This window comes from Maylandia zebra, linkage group LG7 (assembly GCF_041146795.1).
Source record: "Maylandia zebra isolate NMK-2024a linkage group LG7, Mzebra_GT3a, whole genome shotgun sequence".
Taxonomy (NCBI): Eukaryota; Metazoa; Chordata; class Actinopteri; order Cichliformes; family Cichlidae; genus Maylandia; species Maylandia zebra.
Genome location: NC_135173.1, coordinates 17,609,445 through 17,637,231, shown reverse-complemented (window position 1 = coordinate 17,637,231; position 27,787 = coordinate 17,609,445). Strand labels below are relative to the sequence as shown.

General features: G+C 40.5%; 3 protein-coding genes across 3 annotated transcripts; 1 reads left to right on the top strand and 2 right to left on the bottom strand.

The window, feature by feature from the left end:
• Nucleotides 1–60: 60 nt before the first annotated feature.
• On the bottom strand, nt 61–3,417 carry parietopsin. The gene is made up of 4 exons (XM_004567792.3): nt 2,658–3,417; nt 810–1,138; nt 415–660; nt 61–280 (listed from the first exon to the last, which is right to left on the bottom strand). The coding sequence occupies exons 1-4, from the start codon at nt 3,007–3,009 to the stop codon at nt 125–127; spliced, it is 1,083 nt and encodes a 360-aa protein (XP_004567849.1). The 5' UTR covers nt 3,010–3,417; the 3' UTR covers nt 61–124.
• A 62-nt stretch (nt 3,418–3,479) lies between these two features.
• Nucleotides 3,480–13,961, bottom strand: nt5dc3 (5'-nucleotidase domain containing 3). Its single transcript, XM_004567745.2, has 14 exons — nt 13,563–13,961; nt 12,369–12,553; nt 11,843–11,917; nt 11,693–11,748; nt 11,496–11,586; nt 10,352–10,489; nt 9,480–9,540; nt 9,216–9,318; nt 8,476–8,577; nt 8,251–8,332; nt 8,066–8,152; nt 5,018–5,158; nt 4,824–4,888; nt 3,480–4,716 (listed from the first exon to the last, which is right to left on the bottom strand). The coding sequence occupies exons 1-14, from the start codon at nt 13,852–13,854 to the stop codon at nt 4,455–4,457; spliced, it is 1,740 nt and encodes a 579-aa protein (XP_004567802.1). The 5' UTR covers nt 13,855–13,961; the 3' UTR covers nt 3,480–4,454.
• A 3,689-nt stretch (nt 13,962–17,650) lies between these two features.
• Nucleotides 17,651–23,234, top strand: hsp90b1 (heat shock protein 90, beta (grp94), member 1). Its single transcript, XM_004567744.4, has 18 exons — nt 17,651–17,816; nt 18,286–18,388; nt 18,708–18,849; nt 18,942–19,058; nt 19,143–19,474; nt 19,731–19,842; nt 19,953–20,081; nt 20,269–20,385; nt 20,471–20,608; nt 20,705–20,782; nt 20,884–20,949; nt 21,201–21,470; nt 21,567–21,812; nt 21,934–22,070; nt 22,161–22,239; nt 22,404–22,559; nt 22,768–22,863; nt 22,966–23,234. Exons 1-18 carry the CDS (start codon nt 17,768–17,770, stop codon nt 22,987–22,989), a joined length of 2,391 nt encoding a protein of 796 aa, XP_004567801.1. The 5' UTR covers nt 17,651–17,767; the 3' UTR covers nt 22,990–23,234.
• The last annotated feature ends 4,553 nt before the right edge of the window (nt 23,235–27,787 follow it).

The following is a 27,787-nucleotide window of genomic DNA, read 5'->3' as shown; positions in this document are numbered from 1 at the left end:
CTGAGCTGATTCTGTTCTCTAACAACGTTGGTACCTCTGTGACAGACTCGAGTCTGTAGGTGTCCTGGTCTGTCTTCTTGATGAGGCACCAGTGAACGCTGACAACCATGACAGCTTTTTTTTGTCACAGAGGCAACACCTTGCTGTGTGTGTTGACGCTTCTGCCAAAGGAGGACAGCCAGCTCCCCTTGTTCACAGAGTGCATGCGGATGCTGACACTGGTGGACCCATGAGGAATGTAACGGCCACAAGACAGCACCTCCAGAGCACAATCACGGAACTGATAGGAAAAAAAAACAACCAAGAACAAGAACTGTCAGGAAATATGAGCAATAATTTCACAAACAGTGTTTCTTCAATCTTTGTTCACAATCAAGATTTTATCTCAGTTCTACAGTACCTGTGTGCTTTTACCTGTTTGTTGGAAAAGAAGTAGATGATGGGGTTGTAGATTGGACTCGTCTTGGCAAAGTACATTGGCATGGTGGCAACTAGAGGAGGAATGTGCAGCTCTGGATCTATAACTACCACCAATGACAATGCTGTGTAGGGCAGCCAGCAGGCAAAAAATGCTACTACCATAGCCAACACCATACTGATGGCATGATCATTCTCTTTCTGGCTGGAACGCCCACCTTGTAGCTCCACACTCCTGTTCAGCTAGAAGAGAGCAACGTTGGGCCACATTAAAAGCTAATTACTTGTTTTACTATGCATGCGGTAGACTGCAAGCAAACATAGATAGATGCATGAATTTTAAATGTTGCTTAAATGGTGTAATGAATAAGCAAAAGCTATTACACACCCACCTTATTCATAGATTTCAGCAGTTTAAAGTAGCAGTAGATGATGATTGCAACTGGAATAATGAAGCAGAGGAGTGTGTAGAAAATGAGATAGCTGTAGTTGCTCCATGATCTCTCTTCCCAGGCCAGTGAGCAGGATGTCTGGACCCCCTCAGGTCCGTAGGAGCTCCAGCCAAATAATGGCGCCACAGCCCAAAACAAGCAGAAGATCCAGACAAACAGCAAGCCAAAGATGCTTCTCCGCATCTTCATCTTTAAACCAGCTTTTGGCTTGCATACCACATTGTATCGCTCATAGGCAAGAAGAGTAAGAGTGCAGAGAGACACCAAACCTAGACAAGACAACAACAAGAAAACATAACTGACATTTAGACAGTTCAAGGCATACTCGGATTTCTTTTCTTTTATAGAGTTATCAACTCCAATGATTTTTGAGTATGCTCGGGTGTCATGAAGAAGATATCTGATAAATCTGACATGTGACTAAACTCTACATGCAAAGAAAACATTCATAAAACACAAAAGAAACAAAAGTCATTTCTTGAAATGCTAAAAAAGATGCTCCAAAAATGTAAGATTTTCTAATGTTTCTTGGTTCCCAGGATATTTAAAAGCAGAATGGGAAGCAGAGCCTTCAGCTTTCAGGCTCCTCCCTAAGTCTGGTTCTTCTGGAGGTTTCTTCCTGTTAAAATTGAGTTTTTCCTTTCCACTGTTAAATGCTTGCTTACAAGGATAATTTTCTCTCGATTATTGTAAGGGTCTTTACCTTATAATATGAAGCTCCCTGGGCAACTGTTGTTGTGATTTGGCACTGAAATCTAAAGCATTAGTAATTTTAATTAGTATGTCTCACTGTGACAGAATGACAGTGGCAACTGGATTCATACACTACATTTTATTATGTGTAAACTCAATGTGCTTAACAGAAGAAACAAACATATAAACCTCTGTGTGTAGGTCTGTTTGAACAAAAAAGGTTTTGAGTCTATTTTTGAATGTTGCCACAGATGTAACTGATCTCAGGTCAGCAGGCAGCTTGTTCCAAAGAGCAGGACAATAGTATCTAAAAGAAGCACCATCAGCATATTTGGATCTGATTCTAGGAACGTCAAGATCTACACCTGATCACCAGAGAGGTCTGACTCTGTCATAAACAGTGAGCAAGTCAGAGATGTACTGGGGGTGTTCAAACCATTAAGAGCTTTGTGATCTATTAAAAAGATTTAAAAGGTAATTCCATGCTGTACTGGGAGCCAGTGCAGTGCCTTCAATAGTGGGGTATCATTGTCCTTCATACCTTTAAGAATTCTGGTTGCTGCGTTTTTAATGAGTTGAAGTAATTCTACTGATGATTTGGAGTGTCCTGAAAACACAGCGTTATAATATTCGAACATCCTTGATATGACAGCATGAACCAGTTTCTCAAAGTCAGTTTGAGATAAGAATTTTCCAACTTTTAATATATTTTTGAGTGCTAGAAAGCAGTTCTGGTTAAATGAGTAATTATCAAAACTGAGATCACTGTCCAAAATAATGCCAAGGTCCCTGACTCAGCTCACTGCTCACTGTGTTTCAGAGACAGGGATAATAAATAAGAAACTACAAGTATTTCTGTCTTGTCCCTGTCCAGTTGTAAAAAGTTTCAAGGCATACGGCAATCAATGCAGCTCATTAGTTTGAGAACAGAATTTACATCATCAGAGTAAAATGATAGATACAACTGAGTGTCACGTGCATAAGAATGGTAGAATATAATGTGATTTTATGGACCAAAGGCAGTAAGACAGACAGAAAGTCTGAACTCCAGAAACACACACATACAAAAACACCGCATATAACAACTAAACTTACCAAAGTAATTGACTGAAAATCCCTGGAGCACACAGGCTGTGTGTCCAATAAAATAGGAGCCTTGGTAGTTTGTGATGGTGACCACCAGGGAGCCACAAAGGCCTATCATGAGGTCAGACACAGCGAGGCTGAGGATCAAAACGTTCATTGGCTGTAGGAGAGCCGAATTCCTCAGCATCACGGCTATGACCACACTGTTGTTAAACACTGATAGCACCGTGTTGATGAACATGAGGAAAGAAAGGATGCTGTAGCCCACATGAGGGAAGATGGTTGGTGGTACGGTCACCACCTCAGTTTGGATGGAAGGGAATGGAGAGCTGGAGCTCAGAGGTGTGCTGTTAGTGTCCATGGTGCCCAAACTATCCAGCCTTAATGAAGCATCTATGAGGTCAGGGACTGAACCCCCAGATACTCTCTCCTCAGCTCAGGAGCCAATATCATTGGTTTGATCATTTTTGATCCCTGTCAAAGCACTAGGCTTTTTTTTTTTCTTTCTAAGATCCCAGAGCCTGCACCTGCCTGACAGTTAAAGCCCCAGATGCAATACGGTAAATTAGTCAGTAACACGATTTGGGTGGGGGATTAATCCCAATAAACCCTCTGCTATAACTGTAATTAGAAACTCGAGTGGTTATTAACACCGGTGCAATTAGTCCTGAAAATTAAATTTCAACTATGAAACCTTTTGTTGTTTGAATAGGTAATAATACCAATAACATAAGCAAAGAATGAATGGATTACTCATTCAGTGAACACATACGTGCTAATTAAGTCGGCAGATCAGATCATGCCCTTTTAAATGACGACATAATCACTGGGTTAGGATCAGGCCATTTCCAGTTTAATAAATAATGAAATAGACCGTAAGTAAACACTTCATAAACACATCATTTAAACTACAGACCAAGACTATGAGGTCATGGTTGTGGCCACTGTAATTTTCCCTTTGATATTCCTTTTTTAAAAACTCCAGCATATATATATATATATATATATATATATAAAATATAGCCACGGTTACAGCACAAAACATTTTACTCATCTCCTACAAAAGTGTCAAACCTAACAAACCCAAAACGCAGCTTCCTTCACACATCAAAAAGCAACATTCATGCTAAATATAGCGATGATGTTCAATTTTTTTTTCTCCTGAGAAAATTGAACATTTCTCACGTGCTAAAATGAGACATACAGGCTGTGCTGTGTGAGAACTCCTAAAACTATTAAACGTCTCAGAACATCAAAGTGCAGTTTGCTTGACAATGTGCAGCAAATAATGACATCAACGGAGATTGTGGCTGGCAAATGTTTTTCTGAAAAAGCTAATTGCAACAAAGTTATATCAGGGTGTTGCAAAAAGTAAATACTGCAGTAACGTAAACAAAGGGATTAAGGCAACGCAGTCTGTAATGTAACTGTAAATATCCATTACACCCACAGATGCAAAGGACATAAAAGGCATAGATGATTTGTGTGCAATTCACAGCTCGAAATAGGAGAAAACAAAAACGGTGCGTGACTGCCCCCTGTTGTTTGTACTGCATAAAATCATCTATTCGTTTAATTAAACAATTCTGTCAAACACAAACTACTCATCTTAAGACTTGTTGTTTTACAAGGACATAAATTACTAATTTAAAGCACAAATTTCATAAACAGTTTACATCAACTGTCACCATTGGAGCTCACTTCAAAATGTGGCATGCTGAAGAAAATAAAATTAAATAAATGAACGAATGATTGAGATCATTCAGCCTCTGCGTTTTGCTTTTTACGGTGGTTTTCTGTTGCTAATCACACTCTGCTTTGGTCCTGTGGAGATGGAGAGGAGGCACCTAAACCGGCAGAACCGTGCTCGGGCCAGTAGGAGGCTTCGTGCTGCAGAGGAGTACGGCGAGGGAAAAAGGTGTGCTGGAAGTCGTAGTTGAGCAGGCAGCTGATGGAGGCCATGTAGATGTCAGCGAAGCGCGAGAGTCGGCGTGAGAAGTAAGTGGGGTTGTGGTATGTTCGAAAGAGACTTCCAAACTGAGCATTGAAGATGTCCTTGGTATGAGGCCTGTAATATATGAAAACACAACCATTGAGATATGGTTAGATCGATTCCACAATATCTCTAAAAATTATCCAAAATGGTTTTAGATAAATAAAACATTTTGTTATTACTTCATGGCTTCTCTTTCTTTGATCCACTCCTCGACCACAGCTCGAGACGTTGGATCCCTGTGCACCTGTTAGAGAGCAGTGCATAAATGTGAACCAAAAAAACTTTAAGAATGAAATTAAAGTTTATAAAGTACAATAACAATAATAATACAAATAAAAAACTAAGAGGAGGGATGATATACTAGGTTTCTGACCTGCATCTGTTCAATAAGTCCAGTCAGTGACTGTAACCAGGTCATCATGTGGACGTACTCTGGTGTATTCATGATCTTAATCTCCTTCCTCAGCTCAGGAATGATGGCACCCGTCCTCCAGCCATGTTTCAGTGTTAGATCCTGTTGAACAAAAGATCAGTAGATCCATCTTCATGATCATGATAGGCCAATAATTTAGAAATATACTCCTTCAGTCTGGGGCTTGAGCCGTGAATCTTTAGCACAGGGTATGGAGGAAATAAATCATTTGAGTCTGTCGTGTGCTCCTCCATCACTGTCTGGTATGGTGCAGCCACTAAACAGGACAGGAGCAGACTGCAGCGGACTGTACGGGCAGCAGAAAGGATCATCGGTGCCCCCTTGCCCTCCATCCAGGATCTGTACCTCTCAAGAACCAGGAAACGGGCAGGGAAAATCATCACAGACCCCTCACACCCTGGACACAGACTTTTTGATCTGCTGCCCTCTGGCAGACGGTACAGAAGCCTGCAGACCAGGACCACCCGACATAGGAAAAGTTTCTTTCCCCTCGCCATCTCCCTTCTTAACAGTTGACCTGTCACACTGCTCCCACTGCCAGACTGAAACTGCACCTTATGTATATTCTGTAGTATTCATTCCACCTCATTTCATTTCTGTATTTTATGTATATAAGTTTAGATTAGTTATTTATAGTTGGTTTACACAGCTTTGTGTGTGTGTGTGTGTGTGTGTGTGTGTGTGTGTGTGTGTGTGTGTGTGTGTGTGTGTGTTACATTGCTGTGCTTGTGCTTGAGAGCCACCATCTACCGGAACCAAATTCCCTGTATGTGTCTGCACATATTTGGCCAATAAACACGATTCTGATTCTGATTAAACAATAATAAACACAGAACACACAGTGTTTCAGTACTTACGGTAGTATGTCTAAGTAAAGACAGATAATCAGAACTAAACTATAACAATTTCATCTGCTAGTTAAGAGGAACATGACCTCTGAAAATGCCATCTGCAACACATCCAAAGCGGGAACATGTTTTGGACTTGAGTAATTAAAAAGAGGAAACTCAGAAATGTTTCTACTCTGTGCCCACTTGCAGCAATGAGGTCATTCCACAGCCAGACAGCCTGAGTGTAAGCTGTGACTAGTGTAAACTACAAAATACCAGCTTCCATCTCTCTAAACAAGCAAGACGACATAACTGACTCCTGGCTGCCTGCCACCTGCAAGGCATCATGCCAACGATATAAAATCTACCTCTCATAATCAGCTTTTACTGCTAATCAAGTTTATACATATATGTAACCTGCTTTGTCCAAGCTGTTGCCAGTTCCTGAGTTACAGGCATGAAAAGATAAGAGGTGGTGATGTGCTGTGCTACTCATGAGTGAATTTCCCGGAGGAACCTACCCGAGGGATTAATAAAGTTCTATCTATCTATCTTTACAGCAGGTGTGTCATACAAACTTAAGTGATCACTTTAAAAACACATCAAATGTCAATGGGGGGAAAAAATCCTACTGGATATCTGTACTGATACCTACTGTGTAATGTGTTAGGAATGAAAGGAAGCCAGATCATTTGATGAAAATCAAAATGATCAATCTACACTCAGTAGTTTGTATGGTGCCCATGTGGTTACATGCATGCCTGACAACATTGGGCCATGCTTCTAATGAGACAACGGTTGGGGAATCTCCCAGATCTGAACAAGGGCATTACTGAACTCCTGGACAGTTAACGTTCAATCTGGCTGCGTTGGATGGACTAAAACATAATGTCCCAGAGGTGTTCTGCTGGATTCAGATCAGCCGAACATTGAGGTCAGTCAGTGGTATCAATTATGTAATCCTCCAGGAAATGCCTGCATACTCTCACACATGAGGCATTGTCATGTACCAGGAGGAACCCAGGACCCACTGCATCAGAGTAGGTTCTCACAATGGGTCCAGGGATTTCATCCTGATAGCTAATGGGAATCATGGTGCCGTCGGCTAGCCTGTAGAGATCTGTCCCTGCCTCAGTGGATATACCTCCCCAGACCTCACTGACCCACCACCAAACCAGTCATGCCGAACAATATTAGAGGCAGCATAACGTTCTCCACAATTATAAAGCCCAAACCAGACCCTTTTATGTCTGTCAGGTGCTCAGGGTGAACCTCATCTGTGAAAAGCACAGGGTGCCCTTCTGGTATTCTATGGCAAATGCCAATTGAGTCCTCAAGCCACTCTCATGGAGTCTGTTTCTACTTGTCTGGTCAGATTCACACCAATGGCCTGCTGGAGGTCATTTTGCAGCTCTGGCATTCTCATCCTGTTCCTCTGTATCTGCTCTTTTGTGCAAAAACAGATCTACAGCCCTGTCTGGCCCTCTTAGAGTAACTGCCTGTCTCCTGGAATCTCCTCCATGCTCCTGAGACTGTGCTGGGAGACACAGTAAACCTTATGGAAATTGCATGTATGACTGGAGGACTTGGAGGAGGAGGAGGAGGAGGAGTGGGACTACTGCAAAACTAGTGAAAAACAGACAGAAAATATGAGGAGGGAAAAAAATCTCTGTGGCCTCCACCTGTAATACCATTCCTGTTTTGGGGGTAGATTTATTGTTGCTCCACTAGTGCACCTGTTGTTAATGTAATTAACATGAAAGCAACTAAAACCTATTAACAACCCCCTCTGCTACTTAACTGACCAGATCAATACCCCAAAGTTTAACTGACCTGATGCTGTGCTCTTATTAAAAAGTCTCCCTTTAATTTATCAGCCAAACCCAATGCAGCGTCTAAGTAACTAGGCTTCAGTGCATTTAGTTGTATATTTCAAACCCTGTTGTCTTCTTCCAGAACAGGTAAGACTTAGATTGTTGTAAAGAATAATCCAGCCTGAGACCTTTGAGTTCTGGGAAAACACACTAAATGGAGCATTATCAAAGCACTGCATGGTCAAAGCGGGGTTCCACTCTTTGTTTGTATTCATAGTACAATAATTTTTAACACTGCAGGCCTTGGTGTAGTTTTAATGCTTTGTTATAAATATGCAACTTACTGCCAAGTCGCTGTAGATGTGATCTCCAAAGTAGAGTACTTTGGATCCTCTCCAGCCGGTCAGCCTGAGGAATTCATAAAGGTTTCCCTGAATACCAAAGTCATACAGAAAGAAAGATTAACCATTTGTTTCATCATGCAGTGTATCCAGTGGGATTTATTAGAATTGTTAAATGAGCACAGTACCTGTTTATAGATCTGCCCTTTTTCCAGCCTGTGAATTCTGTCCCACAGCAGCACACCTTTGTCTGTCACTCGCCTGAAAGGTCTAAAACAAAACGGCAAATTGGATATTTAGTAAAGCGATGCACATTTTTATACAACGATCAACACAATGTAGCCACACTGGCATGTGTTATTTAAGTGCCCTAAAACATAACATGAAGATAGTATGAGAAGCATATTACTTACTTCCTCCTGTCATTAAAGAAACTAGGTTTATCAGCTTGAACAATGACAACATCAAACAAGTCCCTCCAGTCTTTTCCTACGATGAAGTTCATTCCTCGATCCCTGCAGCAAACAAAGATTCCGCTTTTTACTTTGTCAGCAACGCCTTAGAGCTCGTTATGAGGGTGCAATAACACTAAGCTTAGGGTTAGCATGTCAATGCAGCACTAGGCTAGCGTAAACTCAGTTAAACTTGCAAATTGGTCCACCTGTTAATTCATAAAAATGGAGGACAGTCAAATCCAAACCCAGCTGGGCACAACTTAGATTGCCTGTTAATTAAAATATCAACATCTCATTTTAACATTTACACATTTACTAACACAGTTATGAAGCCCATTCTTCCAATTACGACATTAATAAAAACACGAGATCGTGCACATTGTAGCACACATCAGGCCCATCCTGATAACTCAGTGTAACAAAATATTATATCAAAGACATAATTTCAGTGATTTTTCAACCTTTCGAGGTTGGATACGCACAAGCTTGTTATATTTCTGGAAAAAAAGACACTTCAAAAGGCTTCACAGTGAATGATTTACAATGAATTACAAACACCAGCCTGCTGATGTGTGTTTGCCCATCCATAAAACTTGGGGCATTATAAAGCGGCACCAATTAAACATTAGTACACCAATACACGACATTTTTAATTAATCACGTCAACAAACACTTGCACTCTGTTTGCTCTCACTTACACAAAGTCAAAAGGGCTATTGGTAATGAGGAACATCTTTTTTCCTTGCGCTGACAGCTTCTTCAGCACAGCGTGGCTTTGCTCACCATAGCAAATGTACTTCTCTGAAAAGAGAGAGGGGGAAAAGAAACCCTATGCTTTTAATTGTAAATCACAGCTTCATTAAGCCTAAATTGTGTTTTTATTTCTTGGCAACTATTCAGATGTGGCCATATCGTTTCTTTCATTAGTTCAAACTAAGTAATATAAATCAAAGTAAAATTACCAATATCCGCCTCCACAGCTCGGTACATTATGCCCTTGACATGAACATCCCTAATAGCTTCCTGTGAAGAAAAGTAAACAGCCCTTAGCCACAAGTTATAACTTCAGCGACGCTATGTTAACATTCAGGTCCAATAGCAACTTTGCTGTGAATATAAACAGTTGACTTAGAAGCACAAAGCAAGTGCATCTGTGAATACAAATGAATATCAAGAAAGAAAGCCCCAGAGTTTAGTTTCTTTGGTGACACACTGAGAAAGTGTTTGAATCAATGAGTGTGCGAGTAAACTTTCCCCTGAAATCCTGATCCCCTCAGGGAAAACTTAGGATGTTTAACATATACAAAGATTGTTTGATGCACAAAAGAAGTAAAAAATAATAAAATGGGCTTGAAAGTAATTAAAAAAAGGAGGAAGGGGGTGTCCTTGAGCAAACATGAGAAGCATTAGCGGAACAGAGAGTCAGTGTGAGGACTTTTTAAAGACAGCGATCTGACAAATACCCTACAGTGTGACACAGAACTGAGAAGCCCACCATGACAGTTGGCCTCAAAGGGAGAACGCAGATCAGATTTTTCGCCGGTCTCCCTGTGAAGTCGTGGAGCCACCAGAGAACAGACGCACATGGCTGCAAGCGAGCATGCTTGACTAAAATTAGACATTGCTTTTCAGATCTAAATATAAGATGGAACCGAATGGCTGGAGTACCACAGCGCTCCCTGGAAACATGTAAATACAGTTACAGTCATGAACATGTGGCTGGATTTATTCTCATCACACACACACTGGCCTTTTTCGAGATCCAATCAGGAAAAAGAGAGTGCTGTTAAATCATTGCATTAAAACAAGGTACAGCGATAACAAGACAGCTGACCTTTACATCTTTGTAGAGATGGACTGGCTCATAGTCGATGTTGTGCCTCATGAAGAAGTCGTTGACACACGACAGAAGGGTCATCTCAGGCAGGGAGAATATGTCCATGAACTGTTTCATCGTATGGCCATGTGAACTCTGCATTATTAGAGCAGGGCGATATGACCAAAAATATTTATCACGATATACATTTGAAAATCTGCGATAACGATATAACTGATGATATAATTGACACTAGACAAAACACTTTACAACTCCTCAACTTTATAATTGCAAAAAAAAACCATCAGTGTATTTTCACTTAAACAAGCAGCTGTTTTAAGTGCATTAAAGTTATATAAAAAATTAACAGTGCAAATGCAAATTCCTTGCTGACAGTTTAACCAAAAGGCATTTCCAGTGAAAACTGGCCGACATATCCTCAGCATAACCATGTATAATATCCACAAAACTTAAAAAGAGGTTATACACATACAATACGGTAATATTATGTTGAAGCACAGTACGTATCACTCCGCGAGGCTCCTGCCTACGATAACCGTAATGCTCCGACAATCCATCAAGCTGTGCGGCTTTGTAGCTTAGCAAAGTCGTACTGAAACATTTGACAGACTCTCGAGCGCCGTGTACGACATAAAATCATTTCGAGGTCAGTAAACACAACCAGAATTCATAAACAAGGTACACGGGATTATAAGGGGCACTGTCGATTTTCAGAAAAATCAAAGGATTGATTTTAAGTGTGCCGTATTTTCCAAAAAACACGGTAATAACGACGGGCCGCTAGCATGCTCTACCAAAAATAGTGTTTTGTTGTGTATCTGACGGATGAAAGCCAAACCAGTTCCACACCACTGAAGTTGCAGCATTTTTACAAACCAATTCTGGTTCATCCGTTTCATTCAACGATCCGCTTTCGCTCTTCTCATTCTGCGTCGCCGCCATGTTCATATGTAAGCAAAGGCACGGCGCATGCCCGTTTTACCCATATTCTGTCGCGATATTTCATTTTCCTATCATTGCCCAACATTATACCGGTATTACCGTGAACGGTATGATATAGCCCAGCCCTAGTCATTATCATAATTATTATGTTTGTTACAGTATATGTGTGGAGACATGACAGTGTGGAAGTGCTGATCACCTTGCCATAGAAGTCACTCATGATCTCCAGAGGAACATGGCAGCCTTCATACATGGCAATTACTTCTTCGTCAGGAACTGGATGAAGACCTCTGAATCAAAAACATTAAACAATGTAAATTCCTAAACAGCATGTCATTTGTATCGTCATATAAATGGTCACTACTCAGACATGGAATTAACAAAGTGCACACATACCTGTATACAGTTCCCAACTGGATATAGTGAAAAGCATCTATCTTCATCAGTAATGCCTAAAAATGATTAAATATAATCATCATACCGATGGTCCTCACATCGTTCTTAGATTGTCTAAACAGTTTAAGACAATGGAAGCTCCACTCTCACCTTTTGGACGTCATAGTGAAGTCCTCTTACAGCAAAACTTGGAATGTATTCGTACTTTCGCAGGCCCTCTGGATACTTTAAAAAAAACAAAGGTTTACATTTAGTGACAAGAAAAGCATTAGGTTTACTTAAAACCAATGAGCAACATAAATTACCCACAAAGGTAAATGTACTTTTGCACATGGAGCTTAAACAGGGTTGTAGCTTCTTTTAGACCTTAGCACATTGACAACCTTTAAGAATATGTTACATAAATTAACTTGCTTTGTTTTTAGCCAATGCACAACAACCACCGCCTCAAGACGCTTTGGATTGTTTGGTAAAGACCCTAAACCCAAACAATCAGATGACCCATACGAGTAAGCATTTGGTGACAGTGGAAAGAAAAAAACTCCCTTTTCAAAGGAAGAAGCCGGACAGAACCGGGCTCAGGGATGGGTGGCCATGTGTGGGCAACCAGTTATGGTGGAGCGGAGGGGTGACTTAATCAGTAGTGTCAGGTTGTAGAATCATTCACAACACACACCCGGTGGTTAGTGACGAGGATGTCCCGTGCTATGTTGAAGATGAGAGTGTGGAGATGGCTGGAGTAGAATGCCAGAGTGTAGTCGTAGTCGAACCCGTAGATCTCTATGTCTCGCAGACTCATCTCATTGTTGGCAAAAATAGTGTCTGGGTCGACAGAGTTGGCAGTTATAACGGAGATCAGATCTGAGAAGAAAAATAAAAACACAAGAGCTTTCTTCAGCTTATTTGAATTCAGAAATATAAACAATAATACAGATGAGGAATGTATCTGTATATATCCTACCTCTTTCTTAACAAGTGGGCCAATCTCAGCAAAACTTTGCACAGACACATGTACAGCAATTATTAACATCTGTGTTTTTAAAAAATATTTATAATAAATTCTTGCATTATTGTATATATTTCATCTATAATTAATAAGTATATTGCCTACATTGACTGTCACGTCTATTTTATTTATAGCATTATTAAAATCATTTATAGTAATCGGAAGAAGTGAATATAAGTTTTTGAGGATCTGAAAATATGTAATTGTGACAAACATGTAAAAACTAATACATTAGAAAAGGGGGGGGGGGGGGGGGGGGATGCATTCATACAGCTCTTGATTCTATGCACCTAAAATATTTTATCTATCTCACATCCATGGCCAGTTTAGAGTCACCAACTCACCTGACATGAATGTCTTTGGAATGTGGAAGGAAGCTAAAACATGTGGAGGAAACCGGGAAGCTTCTTGCTGTGAGGCAACAGTGCTAATCACACCAACTCCCAAGGTTACTCTCATTCAGGAGTGGACAAAAGGTGTGTAAAAGAACACCTCAGTCAAACATCAGCACAGCGTTGATTTAACCCTTCAATGTCAACTTCCCAACAAATTCTGACCTTTAAAAAAGATCATTAATCAGTAATGCAATAAATAAAAACATGCAGGTTTTAAGGTTCCGAAATGTAGACATTGGGGATTTGTTAGCATCAGTGATACACAAATAAATCAAGTTACAGGTACAACCTATTTTCCACATTTAGAGTCTGCTGTCTGAGAAGCTATTAATATAGAGCAATGGCGAGATGTAGTTAGTCAGCAGGAAACACAAGCCATGACAGAGTTATAAAGAAACAGCAGCTTTGTATTTAGGGCAGGGCTGTAATTATTAATGAGGAGCCGCCTCACTGTGAACAGTGACCTTACCTCCAGTTTGTCTTTTGGTCTCATCGTAAACAGACCACAGCCTCTCTGTCGTGTTCTGGCCGTCTAAGGAGCTGCTACAAACAGATGCTGCGCTCTTTCCGGCTCTGGGCTCGTGGGAGAGTAGCTGACCAACTCCCTGGGACACCGCTCTGAAATTCCGTTTCCATAACCGAGACCTTACCGGATGGTAGTGGTGGTGTAACCCCTGTACGACATTACAAAAAATATTGGCCTTCTGCAGACAGTCCGTGTGTTTCAGAAGAGAACAGAGCGGCAAAGACCAGGGCGCCATAGCTTTGTTCAGAGCGTGGCGGACCGTGCGGAGGTTGCGGTGTACTCCCCAGCCGACTGCATGCGGCAACGGGCTCCCTCGGCAAAAACAGAAACTGTCGCTGTGTAGTTGCTCTTACGTCACTTCCCTGTTTGGTAAGGTTACGACCAGCCAGCCAATCAGGAGCTCGTGCGTTTGACGTTCAGTGCCTCCCATAGCCTGACTATATTTATAAATGCATATAAGATGCATATTTCTAATACTTTATGCTTGCTCCTTACTGCCCTTCCATCATTTGGGATCACAGGTAGCCAACACGTAGTAAATGTGTTATTAGAGAGTAGAAATCCAATAAAATATGAAAGCAATAAAAGACTGAATGCTGAATCAAATCTATCTATCTATCTATCTATCTATCTATCTATCTATCTATCTATCTATCTATCTATCTATCTATCTATCTATCTATCTATCTATCTATCCTTTTGGGACGAGGATTATCAGAAAGAGTTGTGTGTCTTTTAGCTTCTGTTTGTTCCGCTGCCCACGTAAACATGTAAACAGAATGAGCAAGCAGTAGAATAATATGCACATTCGTGGGAGAAACTTGCACCAGTGTTTTTTCTATCATTTGTGTTTACTATAAGGTGTATATTTTAAGTCAGTAGCTAAATAGTGCCGCTTAGTGGATAAAGATCAGCACTCATTCGCTGTATGCTTGTACAGCATTGTCAAGATGAGTTGGTGTAATACTCACCGTCAACACTACTTAGCAGGTGTGTACGTGTGTTGCAGTACCCGGAGAGAACCCACGCAAACACGTGGAGAATAAGCAAACTCCACACAGAAAGGCCCCGGCCTGATGGTGGAAATGAACTCAGGCTTGCTGCGAGGCAACAGTGCCACCACTATGCCACCTTGCTGCCCCATATATCTAACCAACTAACAACTGCAGTAGCTCTATATCAATTTGACCTCCGGAATAATCTACTGATCTTGAGGGAGAGGTCAGAGGTAAAATGTGACATGACAGGATGATTTTTGATAAATTAATTCTTAAGCTGACCTTGAAGACCTTGGTGGATGTGAGCTACATTTTAATGGATTGTGAACATGACATCATCTACACCCCTACAAAGTTTTATCATAATTCATTCAAAACCTTTGGCACTATCGTGTTTACAGACTGAAAGTATGACGTGCACATATGCATGCAAACGCTACTAAAACTTTCACCTCCTATGCAGAGGTGGAGAGAAGGCTCAAGACTTTTGATCAGTGCAACACCAAAAGTCATTATTTCACCTCCAGATAGCTCACAATATAGCTATTAGGCTAATACAGTATGTGCTTCTTACTTTTTTAGCAGATGACATCACATCTATCTAATATTAGCTAGATGGACTAGCTACATAGCAGAAATTGTGAAATCCCATGTGAACAGGCTTAGAGTCTTATATCACTAGATACTCTGGGACTTTGCTAATTTTTCCAAATTCAAGGTTTATATCCAAAGACAACAAACATTGTCTGGTTCAGTTTACTCTATATTAATGTAAGTGGAAAGCTATTCCTTAATTGATAACTTATCATTCCTCTCTGGGATGCTCTTACCAAACCAATCACATAATTAGTCTGCCTCATTAGTTGATACCAAAAAAGGAAAAGAAAATGCAAAATCTCTCGGTCCAAACATTTAACATTTTCAGATAGATATTAAGTATCTCACATACGTATGAGAGCTTTTCAAATGAAAAGACTCAACCTTTCATCAAAGTTATCCAAGGAAAGAAGTCTGTGATCATCCACTTTATTTTGTGGTCTTTCAGGTCTTTTGGTTTTGCTGAACTCGCCAGTGTATTTCTTTTTAAGAAGGTATCAGTTCATTGATCTGGCCACTCCTGAAGGTTTTGCCATCTCTCTGATGGATGTATTTGGGTTTTAGTGTAATGATTGTTGTTGTTTTTTCACTTGCATCAATATCTCTTTGGAACTCATATTGAGATTTCCAGTGAAGAGTAACCAAATACAAGTTCAGCACTTGGAATGAACTGCAGATCTCCTTGATTTGTCATGGAGTAATGAGGGAACAGGCCTCACCTGGCCATGAAGCTCCTGAAAATGGGGCACTATGTATAAAAAGTGCTGTAATTTCTAAACAGTGTCTGCAAAGGGTTTGTTAAACACAGTGAATTAAAGATGAAAGTGTGCACTTCAAGCACATATTGATTGTCTGATTTAGAATCCACTGTGCTTTCTAAATTAATCAATCGTTGTGAACAGAGACTAAGACTAATAGAGACTAATAATGATATAGCAGCGTAGTGGTTACCACTGACACTTAAACGCAAGAAGGTCCAGAGTTTGAATCCACCAGCCAGCTGAGACCTTTCTGTGTGGAGTTTGCATGTTTTTCCTGTGTAGGTTCACATTGAATTGTGGATTATGATCTTGGATTGGGTAAGCAGAAGGATTATGACTTAAAATTGGGTAAACAAATTAATTCTGCTTAAAAAAAAGAAAATGCAGCTCCTCACCTTCTTAATAGAACCCATAAAATGGAGCATATTCCCCCTGTCCTGACCTCCCTTCACTGGTTCCTGTGTATTTTACAATTGATTTTTGATGTTGCATTGTATGTTTGAATCAAGCTATCTCAGCCATAAGTGCAACATTTGTTTGAGTCCACCTTTGAAACGAGCTTTTCTTCTTTTGCTTTGACCCAGCATAAGAGTTGAAGGCATTAAGGCTGTTTTGTGTTTTTTTGCAGTCCTTTTAGGTTGATGTGTGTGGGCATGTGCGCACATGTGTATATCTTGTATTTTATTATGTAATCCACCTTTTTGTGTACAGAACTTCGGTAATCTTTGTTGTTTAAAAGATGCTTTATGAAAATTGTATTAGACTGGAAAAATCATTTTTAAGATAGAACTATGACTTACTGTAATGTAGTAAATCAAACTATTGACCTTATAACAAAAAAGTACTAGCCCAGTATTTTATTATTTATCTTTAAATTGTTAATTCTGATCTTTTTTCCATTCACATTTGGAGAAACATCACACTTAATAGGAGCTGACACTGGTCAGACAGTCAAGTGTAATACATTTGAGATGTTCAGTATTGACGATGGTTGTCATTTTTTTAAAATAAGATTCACATTAAATGTCGCTGCTGACACGATCGCTAACACCCCTGATACAAAACAAACTGAGCAAGCAGCACAATAATGATATCCTGATCTGCGGGAGAACACTTAGAACTAGTTCCTGAAACATTAGCATTTGCCATTTCAGCTTGCTAACTATATAGCGCCACCAAGTGGATTAGATTCGGTGACTAACTTGAAATAGACTCATTCATTATAATTTATGCTTCCACAGCATTACGATGCATCCAGTCATTTAAAGGAAAGGGAATGCGAAATTCCAGAATAACGCGCCATATACACAGCAAGAAATATTGCATCATTTACTTTTGTAGAGACTGAAACGGCCTTGGAGCCATAAACCAAACACTCGCCGTCTTTCTATTATTAATCCTAAGTGTGTTCCTTGGCTCTGGAACTTTAACTGGAAGTGCTGTCAGTGATGTTTTCCCTACAATGAAAGGTAAATTTTAGGAAGTGATGTGCTGATTATTCATTCCTAGCCAATGGTGTCCAGCCACGATTTTCGGGTCTAGGCATATGTTGAAGAAACTGATTGGACAACATGTACCGTAGACTGTATTGTGATTGGTCGACGGTCGTGCGTGGTGCACAGCCATTGGTCGGTAGTCACGGGGTAAGGCGAGTGGACTCTTTTGGTGGGAGAGACAGCTAGTCATTCCTCGTTGTAAAAGCCAGTGCTGCATGCGCTGATCTCCCGGCTATTGTCTCAGCAACTGAAGGCTCAAGTCGTCAGGCAGGCAGTCAGTCAGGAAGCATCTCACAATGAAACGAGTCTGGGTGATAGGGCTTCTTTTTGCACTCTTAGCATTTGGTGAGTAGTGGTATTTTTTTTAATTATTCATTATTTTAGCTACCTTTAGCCCGTATGCTAGCACTAACTTGGTTTTTGCTTTTCTTTTCATTCACTGTGGAGTTTGTACGTTCTCTCTGTACTTGACTTTAAAAGGCTTGCAGGTGTCAAAGCAACGGAGAGCGTATTTAATTTACCTGTTATTTTAGAGTAACGCCAGTGTCCGTTAATCTCCTTGCCTTTCCAGAACTTTCTAGCAGAAACACCACCTGTGTTGAAGCTGTCTCATGTTAGCTAACCTCCACTGTTGCATACATGCACGTTTAAATAATGATTAAAAGGCTGACACGGTCAGACGTTACGTCTTAATTAATTTGGTGACTGTGAGCATGTGTTTGCACAGTGCTTTAAAAACTTAATGAGTCTAAAATTACCACATGTTCCCGGTAATTGATAATGAATTTTAATCGAGCAACTTCTCCCTTGACAGCTGCTGTAAAGGCAGATGATGAATTTGACGTTGACGGGACAGTAGAGGAGGACTTGGGTAAAAGCAGGGATGGCTCCAGAACAGACGATGAAGTGGTGCAGAGGTAGGTGTTACTTTCCGTAAGTCCATATATCTTTCTAGAAAACTGCAGTTACTGTATCAGGGAAAAGTCCACTAAATCTTAGCAGAACAAGGTCAAGAAGATAAAGCTTGTGTACAAGTGCTCAGGGCCACTTTGGCGTTACAGTGGAGGCAGAGGTGTGTAAGTTTTACTGTAAAGTTGCCTGTAATAATAGGAAGTTGTATGTATCTTGCTTTCATCTTCAGTCTTATCTGAAAGGACAACAGATTTGTTTGGCAGCAAAGATTTGCTGTCGTTCTCCTCTCTTACCCTGTTTGTATTTGCATCTGTCTGCCTTCAGAGAGGAGGAGGCAATCCAGTTGGACGGTTTGAATGCAGCTCAGATTAAGGAACTCAGGGAAAAGTCTGAAAAACATGCCTTTCAGGCTGAAGTTAACCGTATGATGAAGCTGATCATCAACTCTCTCTACAAGAACAAGGAGGTGGGCAGGAATAATCTTTACTCAAACCTGTGTCTACATATTTTTATTTAAGACATTTCTCACAGAGTTCATCACTTTGTTTTGTGCTGCAGATCTTCCTTAGGGAGCTGATTTCCAATGCATCGGATGCTCTGGATAAGATCCGCTTGTTGTCCCTAACCAACGAGGATGCAATGGCCACAAATGAAGAGCTGACCATCAAAATAAAGGTATGCATTAACTTACTGAATGCTGACACCTTTAATGGAAGAGCTGTGCATCCACTAATTGAATTTCATTATTTCTATCCCCAGTCTGATAAGGAGAAGAACATGCTGCACATCACTGACACTGGTATTGGAATGACCAAGGAGGAGCTAGTAAAGAACTTGGGAACCATTGCCAAGTCAGGCACCAGCGAATTCCTTAACAAGATGACCGAGATGCAGGAAGAGGAACAGTCTACCTCAGAGCTGATCGGACAGTTTGGTGTCGGTTTCTACTCTGCCTTCCTTGTTGCTGACAAGGTCATTGTGACATCCAAGCACAACAATGACACACAGCACATCTGGGAGTCTGACTCAAATCAGTTCTCTGTCATTGAGGACCCCCGTGGGGACACACTGGGTAGAGGAACCACCATCACGTATGTTATTTATGTGCTAACATTTGCCCACACCAGATTTGGTTTCTTGATCTTTTTAAACAGCTCTTGTGAAATTAATTTCAATGCGTGGCTCATTTTATTTGTCAAAGCTTATGAAATCGTAGTTAATGTCTATGTGTTGTTAATGTACAGCCTCTATTGAAGAAGAACTGCAGAGTATTTTCATGCTGCTACATGAGTCTGAAATGTTAAAGCCTGGAATTTTACATTTAATCTTGTCTTTGTTTAATTGCAGACTTGTCCTAAAGGAGGAGGCCTCAGACTACCTGGAGCTGGAGACCATCAAGAACCTTGTCAAGAAATACTCTCAGTTCATCAACTTCCCCATCTATGTGTGGGCCAGCAAGGTGACTACTTTGTCATTTCCTTCAACACTATGAGTCAGACTTAATTCCAGACTGAAACTGACAAATATGGAAATGAACAAACGGTTGCATAATTTCTTTTAACATTCAAGACTGAGACGGTTGAAGAGCCCATTGATGAAGATGCTGAGGCAGCAGAGGAACCAGAGAAAGAGGCTTCTGAAGATGAGGCTGAAGTAGAGGAGGAAGAAGAAGACAAAGACAAACCAAAAACAAAGAAGGTATGTTGATGAAGAAATGGTGGTTGAGACTATGTGTGAGTGTGATCATTAACAGTTTTTATGGTGGGTTAAAGTCCCACTGAGTCATTAAGATTTGTGGACTATTTTACTCAAATAGAAGTCTGTGAAAATATGTCTGATCTAAAATGTATATTTTTCAAAAGTTATATAATTGTGTGATGTGTAGGTTGAGAAGACTGTGTGGGACTGGGAACTGATGAATGATATCAAGCCCATCTGGCAGAGGCCTGCTAAGGAGGTTGAGGAAGATGAGTACAAGGCTTTCTACAAGACCTTCTCAAAGGTAGGCACACATACTTTATCAAACCGGCTCTATAGGCTGGTATACTAATGTCTGATTTTTATAAACTTTACCCATCTTCCAACAGGACAATGATGACCCTATGGCTCACATCCACTTCACAGCTGAGGGTGAGGTCACTTTTAAGTCCATCCTGTTTGTGCCCACTTCAGCTCCCCGTGGGCTGTTTGACGAGTATGGCTCCAAGAAGAACGATTACATCAAGGTGTGTACTCTAAGCAATATTTGGTATCAGATTTATTCAACTTTTTCAGCAATTCCCCAAAAACTGAGTTTCAAAGTAAATGCCTTCCATTCGCAGCTGTTTGTCAGGAGAGTTTTCATCACAGACGACTTCAATGACATGATGCCCAAGTACCTGAACTTCATCAAGGGAGTGGTGAGTTATTTTTAACTCTTATTTGGTCTCATGCTAATGTTATGTGCTTGGTCTCTACATTATCACCTGCACTGTGATTAAGGGAAACTTTATTTTGTTAGGTCGACTCTGACGACCTTCCTCTGAATGTGTCCAGAGAAACTCTGCAGCAGCACAAACTGCTCAAGGTGAGCTCAACGTGCAGCCCTGTTCGCTTCCCATTCCATCATTTAGTCATCATTAACCAATGAAGCCTTTGATTAAAATGGATAATGAAGCAACAAAGCAATTTTTATGTAGTGCAAATCATAAAGTGCTTTCAGGAATAACAGGGGGCACTAGAACATGGTTAAATGAAACCATAAATTAAAGATTCTGAATAACTAACGCTAGATTTAATGCAGTATGAAATGGTCATTACCTACTTTATCTTTTTCAGGTTATCCGCAAGAAGTTGGTCCGTAAGACTCTGGACATGATTAAGAAGATTGCAGAGGAACAGTACAACGATAAGTTCTGGAAGGAGTTTGGCACAAACATCAAGCTGGGTGTGATCGAGGATCACTCCAACAGGACCCGTCTCGCTAAGCTGCTGCGCTTCCAGACCTCCAACAGTGAAACAGACCTGGCCAGCCTGGAACAGTATGTGGAGCGCATGAAAGAGAAGCAGGATAAGATCTATTTCATGGCTGGCACCAGCAGGAAAGAGGTGAGTGAATGTGTGTTTATTGGTCAGGAGAAAGAAGTGTAAACTATCCTACACTAGCTGAAATTCTCATGTCTCTTGTTCTTCCATCCACTACAGGCTGAGTCTTCTCCCTTTGTTGAGAAGCTGCTGAAGAAGGGCTATGAGGTCATCTACCTGACAGAGCCTGTGGATGAGTACTGCATCCAGGCACTGCCAGAGTTTGATGGAAAACGCTTCCAGAACGTGGCCAAGGAAGGTGTCAAATTTGACGAGAGTGAAAAGACCAAGGAGAAGAGGGAGGCCCTGGAGAAGGAGTTCGAACCTCTCACAACTTGGCTGAAGGACAAAGCTCTAAAGGACAAGGTAATTCTGTGACATTAAAAGAATGGGGCATGAGCGCCAGCTGTAGAAGCAGTTAATTTTGGCTCTACCTGCTCATTTATGTCTGCAACATTTAATGCATTGCTTTTTTATTCCCCAACAGATTGAGAAGGCTGTTCTCTCTCAGAGGCTAACCAACTCACCCTGCGCCTTGGTTGCCAGCCAGTACGGCTGGTCAGGGAACATGGAGAGGATCATGAAGGCACAGGCCTACCAGACAGGAAAGGACATTTCCACAAAGTGAGTGTTAATCCTGGGCTCATCTTTGCATTTATTACTCCCACTGCTATTGCTTTGTTCTAAATCTGTATTTCCATTTAATCTTTCCAGTTATTACGCCAGCCAGAAGAAAACACTAGAACTCAACCCCAAACATCCTCTTGTCAAGCAGTTGCTTAATAGAGTCAATGTGAGTTTAACCACTGTCATTTTTGTCTATCTGTACTATAGTAATGGTCCTTTACTAAGACTACCATCAAATTACTTAGTAAATGTAGTTCATTACATGAATAAACTTAAAATGGACCAATCAGAGCACATAGTTGAACAGTTTCTTTTCCTCACACCCCCCAGACTGATGCTGAGGACCAGACTGCATCAGATCTGGCTGTGGTTCTGTTTGAGACAGCCACACTGCGCTCAGGATACCAGCTCGCTGATACAAAAGCTTATGGAGACAGAATAGAGCGCATGCTCCGACTCAGCTTGAATGTACCACTAGATGAACAGGCAAGTCACTGCAGCTCTTGTATGGTGTACTAATTTGCATAGCAGATGTCTTGGTGTCTGAACTAATGATTCCTCTTCCAGCAGTGAGCCTTTTTTGAGTTTAGTCTTGTCTCTGCTTTTTAAATCTTCTTTGTAAAATGTTAAGTATTTGTGCAGTGATTTTTTTTAAGACTGTAGGATATGTTTAATAATCATGGCTCTTTTATAGATTGAAGAAGAACCTGAGGAGGAGCCTGAAGGACCAGCAGAAGATGACTCTGAAGATAAAGAGGAGACTGTGGATGAGGATGATGACGAAGAAACGGTAAGAAGACTTCACACACTCTTGCTTGAGGACAATGTAAAATTAAGAATCTAGATGTTGAAGTGGTTTACTCTTCTGACCTTTCTCTAATCATGCTTGCAGACAAAAGACAAGGATGAACTGTGAAGCACTGAAGGGAAGAGCGTGTAACAGTGGCGCTGGAAAATGGACTTAAGTCTCTGTTTCAGTGCCACCGTGGTCACATTATTTTGGGTGGGGTCCCTGGGTTGGGGTTTTTTAAAGCGAATATTTGTTTTTGTTTCTTTTGTATTACATTCCTCATGACTGTAAATTTGTTAATATTTAACTGACCTGTTTATGGAAAGATGTGATCCTGTCTATTGATCAAATAAATGTTTCGTGGAAAAATGTTTGCATCGTTTCTGGTTTTATTCAAAACTGAAAGAGTTGCTTTCAGACAGGTCTTGGCTACTATTCTTTTTTCAGTCATCTTAATCCCAACATATCAAAAGTACAGTCTGGCTGTAGCTTGCAGTGTAATACATCTACTCATGCATAGGGTGCCATGACACTTTTTACAGTTTGTTTTCAGACTGAAGCGATGTAAATAAGCTCATGGAAATGCAGGTGGACGCCCCACTGGTAGGTGACTCTGCCATTGTGGGCTGAATCAGGGATGGACAGGAGGAGTACAGGAGTGTGGTGGAGAGCTGTGTCGAGTGGTGTGAGCTAAACCACCTACAACTTAACATCACAAAGAAAAAAAACTGATTATGGACTTTAGGAAGCAGGCTCCTCCTAACCCTGTCACCATCAGAGGGGCTGATGTGGAGATCGTTGAGGACTACCGGTACCTGGGGGGGGGGGGGGGGGTACACTTGGCCTGTAAACTGGACTGGACCAAGCACGCCAATGCTATCTTCAAAAAAGGGCAGAGTCGGCTTTTCCTACTGAGGCGACTCAGGTCTTTCAATGTTGGTAGGAAAATGCTGACCATGTTCTATCACTCGGTGTTGGAAAGCGTCGTGTTCTTTGCAGCAGTGTGCTGGGGAAGTGGGGTGAAGACAGCTGATGCCAACAGGCTGAACAAACTGATTAAAAAGGCTGGTTCTGTCCTGGGTGTCAGACTTGAGAACCTGGATGTGTCTGAGAGGAGAATGCTTTTAAAAAAAAAAAAAAAAGGGAAAAAAAAAGCTTTCTATCATGGACAACCCCTGTCACCCCATGCACACCCCCACGATGGACCATCGGAGCAAACCCAGCAAAAGACTCATTGCCCCGAAATGCAGAACTGACTGCCACAGTAAATCCTTTGTACCGGTGGCCAGTGTTGGTCAAGTTACTTGAAAAAAGTAATCAGTAACTAATTACTGATTACTTTCCCAAAAAGTAATCCCGTTACTTTACTGATTACTTATTTTCAAAAGTAATTAATTAGTTACTTTTTAAAAACACAATTTACAACCTGAATAGGTGAAAAAGCGATAGATCTTTCAGCCCAATTCTACTTTTTCTGCATAATCCATCATACAAAATGTAATCAAACGGAAAGGTCCCCTTTTAAAACTTGTTTTATTAGTTTTAATCTTTTAACTTTATGCATCATGCAAAAATTTAATTATATGCAATATTCTCTGACTGGAAGAAATTTGTTTAATATTTAAACCTATTTTCTGCACATTCCAGCACATAAAATAAAATGTTTTGTGTTTACACTCTTTCAAATAGATGCAAGTAAAACACAGCAGAAAATAAATAACATCAAAGACTAGCGGTCCTTTTGCTCTATTTTCACCTGTAAAGCAGGAGTGATGTAGGCGGAGGTTTACCCTGGTGCAGGTGTGCTGCAGCGGTCAGTGGAAGAATCCGCTAGTTTCTCCGTGAGTTTCCCATTAAGTCGTAGCGCACCCGGTGCTTGCTTGGAAGTTTAGGGGTTTTTCTTCGGTGTAAAAAGAAGTTTTCTTCCCACGCACAATGGACACTAATGTTTTTGTCAGTTTTTATGGAATCAAACTCAAAGTAAGGTCAGTACTTCCACGCTTTAAACACGGCATGTTCATACTCTCTCCCGCACTCATATGATCCGTTGTTGATCTGCACACAGCTGTTGTCACCAATGTCATGAGACGTTCTCACAAAAAGAAATCACGGTTTTAGTAACGCAGCGTTCCTACGGGAAAGTAACTGTAATCTAATTACCGTTTTTGCAATAGTAATCCCTTACTTTACTCGTTACTTGAAAAAAGTAATCGGATTACAGTAACGCGTTACCGGTGGCAATAAGACTGTATAACTCTTCCTCACTCTGTAGGTGATTTTCCTGAGACTATTACCAGCGTTATTGTGTTACCTTTCAGACCGTGCAATATTATCCAACAGTACCTTATTGAATATTTGTTTCATCCCCCCATCATACGCTGCTACTCCCTTTATTCTATTGCACAGTACTGCCACTTTCTAGAATCGCCTGCACTGATAGTTCTTTATTCTCCAGGTTATAGTTATATATATTACTTCGTTAGAGTTATTTGATACTATGTCTTGCACTATCCTACTGTACCGGTATATTACTGTATACTACTATTCTTATTGTATATATTGTATATCTTATTCATCTGTTCCTCTGTCTCTCCTGCTACTTTGAGCATGTACATGACAAAAGAATTTCCCTCGGGATAAATAAAGTGATTCTTATTATTATTCTTATTAAAGAGTCATGGTGACATGAGCTGTTCTACACTTAGGATACTTTACTGTTCTTTTCGGTTGCACATTTATGCAAATTTAATGAGGAAGGATGCATTTAAAAAAAAAAAAAAAAAATTAAGTGCACTGAGGGTGACACCCCTGTGGTTTCTCTACAGCAACCCCAGGGAGATGGCTTACTGGTAAAATGTCATGAAGACTGATGCATCTTGTACAGGATGTCTTCATTGAGCCATTTCTTTCTTTCTTTCTTTCTTTCTTTCTTTCTTTCTGTCTTTCTGTCTTTCTGTCTTTCTGTCTTTCTTTCTTTCTTTCTTTCTTTCTTGAACGTGAGCAGAACTAGGTGCCTAGCCTTAATTGTTGGATATAGTGATTTTGACTATATTAATATTGTACACTAAATGCTAAATCTAATAAAATCTACTTGTGTGGGTTTATCTCAGAATCTGTTACAATGACCTAAACATGCAGACCACAGGCTTTTCAAGGTTTACAGGAAAGCACCAATGAAACCCACAAGGATGTGGAACAGCTTCACCACTGAATTAATTATCTAATTTTACACAGTAAGCTTATTTTACCCTTAGTAATACCCAAGGAATACATTTGTTCCAACACACTCAGGAAAGACGGCAACTTAATGGCACTTGAAACAGGAAGCAACATCAACTGTTTAACTAGTTTAACAATACATTGTAATGTAGTGGGATGTCCAGTAGGTGACACTAATACATTCAAAATGGGTTCTAGCAGCCAATGAATTAAAGAAGGACGTACTCAATCATTACGTCATTAAATTGACTTAAGAGGTTTCAGCTTTACATTTTTGAGTTAAAGCCAAAGAATAAAAACACGGAGCCCTTTCGAAGCTGATATCGCCCCACTTCACTTGGCAAGTATTATTTAAGTATTGCAAAAAGACATGTTTCCCCCCATTTCTTCAGTTTAAATACACGTGCAAGAATGCCAGTGAAGAACAAAAGAAAAAATTGCAGGCCTAAAAAAACCAATCTATGTCTGATGAAGAGTAGCTAGAAGTTATGTGTTCTTTTATCTTCTTTTTATATATATATATATATATATATATATATATATATATATATTCGCTGTTTAAGTGTAGTTAACAATTACACCAATGCAAGCTCCACTGGTCTGTTGTGAAGCTTAAAGTAGAAACAGTCTTCAGGATCTATGGTTCAGTGAACAGGGCTGACGCACAGTGTGTGTGTTTGTGGAGCTGACTCTTACAGTATGAAATGATGGCGTTGTGCTGTATTCAGATGTGTGTGTGTGTGTGTGTGGGGGGGTGTCTTATAGTTCACAGTGGTCTGAAATAGTGAGTTTGAAAGCTAACAGCTAAACTGCAGCAGTGGAGCATTACAGGTCGCTCCATCGACATGCTCCCATTCGCCGGAGTGAGAAAATGCTGCGCCTTTCTTAATAAAGGGTGACAGATATGGGCCACAGCAGGGGGAGGGGTGTCATAGTGGAGCCACAGTGGAATGATAACCATGGCAGATAATAGCTGTGCTCCTTTAGCACAATTATTATCTGTTCCCTCAAACTAACCTTCTCTCTGCTGGAAGCCTTGAAATTCCAACACAATATGAGACGGGATTTTTTGGGGGGGATTTCTCACACTGTAGTAGTAGTGCCACCACATGCCATGACTAAAACTCACCTGAGGTCACCCAACCTCAGCAAGTGGGCAGACTTCCCACTTGCTCTGCATTCCAGTTTAACCCTTACCCCCTTGTTTTGCTCTACTTCCCCTTGTTCTGCTAAGCTCTTTGGATTAGCTGTTTGACAGAATGTAGTTTTGCAGGCTTGTGAACTCATGTCATTCCTACAAATGTTTCTGGAATGAGAAAGTGTCAACCAAATTTGAACTCATATTATGGATGTACATTTTTGTGGCTCAGTCATATTGTGACCCACAGAAAAGCATCATTAGTTCATCTCTTGATAGATGCCCATATGAAGTCTATGATTAATGGCCTTTAGTTTGAGACCTAGACTTATTTTTTCTTTGTCTGAGCCGTTTTTCTAAATGTTCAGCTACACAAGTCCGTGATATCACGGGGGAACGTTTGATTCTGAAATGAAACTTCATTCTGGCGTGGTCAAAGTGTTCTGACAGGTCCCGTGACATTAAAATATCCAGCACATGTATTATTATTTTCTCCCTAAGAAATGAGCCTCCAAACTCTCTAAACTATCATAAACGATCTTTTCTTATTAGCGCCTTTAAAAAGAA

Bases quoted from the DNA above. Each gene is read 5' to 3' on its own strand.
- hsp90b1 (XM_004567744.4), top strand. From the start codon at position 17,768: ATGAAACGAGTCTGGGTGATAGGGCTTCTTTTTGCACTCTTAGCATTT. The intron at 17,817-18,285 runs GTGAGTAGTGGT...CTCCCTTGACAG, and splicing joins TTTTGCACTCTTAGCATTTG to CTGCTGTAAAGGCAGATGAT. The intron at 19,059-19,142 runs GTATGCATTAAC...TTCTATCCCCAG, and splicing joins AGCTGACCATCAAAATAAAG to TCTGATAAGGAGAAGAACAT.
- parietopsin (XM_004567792.3), bottom strand. From the start codon at position 3,009: ATGGACACTAACAGCACACCTCTGAGCTCCAGCTCTCCATTCCCTTCC. The intron at 661-809 runs GTGGGTGTGTAA...GCTCTCTTCTAG, and splicing joins TGCTGAAATCTATGAATAAG to CTGAACAGGAGTGTGGAGCT. The intron at 281-414 runs GTAAAAGCACAC...TTTTCCTATCAG, and splicing joins ACTTCTTTTCCAACAAACAG to TTCCGTGATTGTGCTCTGGA.
- nt5dc3 (XM_004567745.2), bottom strand. From the start codon at position 13,854: ATGGCGCCCTGGTCTTTGCCGCTCTGTTCTCTTCTGAAACACACGGAC. The intron at 9,319-9,479 runs GTAATTTTACTT...CTCTCTTTTCAG, and splicing joins AGCTGTGGAGGCGGATATTG to AGAAGTACATTTGCTATGGT. The intron at 8,153-8,250 runs GTACTGTGCTCA...TTTGGTATTCAG, and splicing joins AAGGGCAGATCTATAAACAG to GGAAACCTTTATGAATTCCT.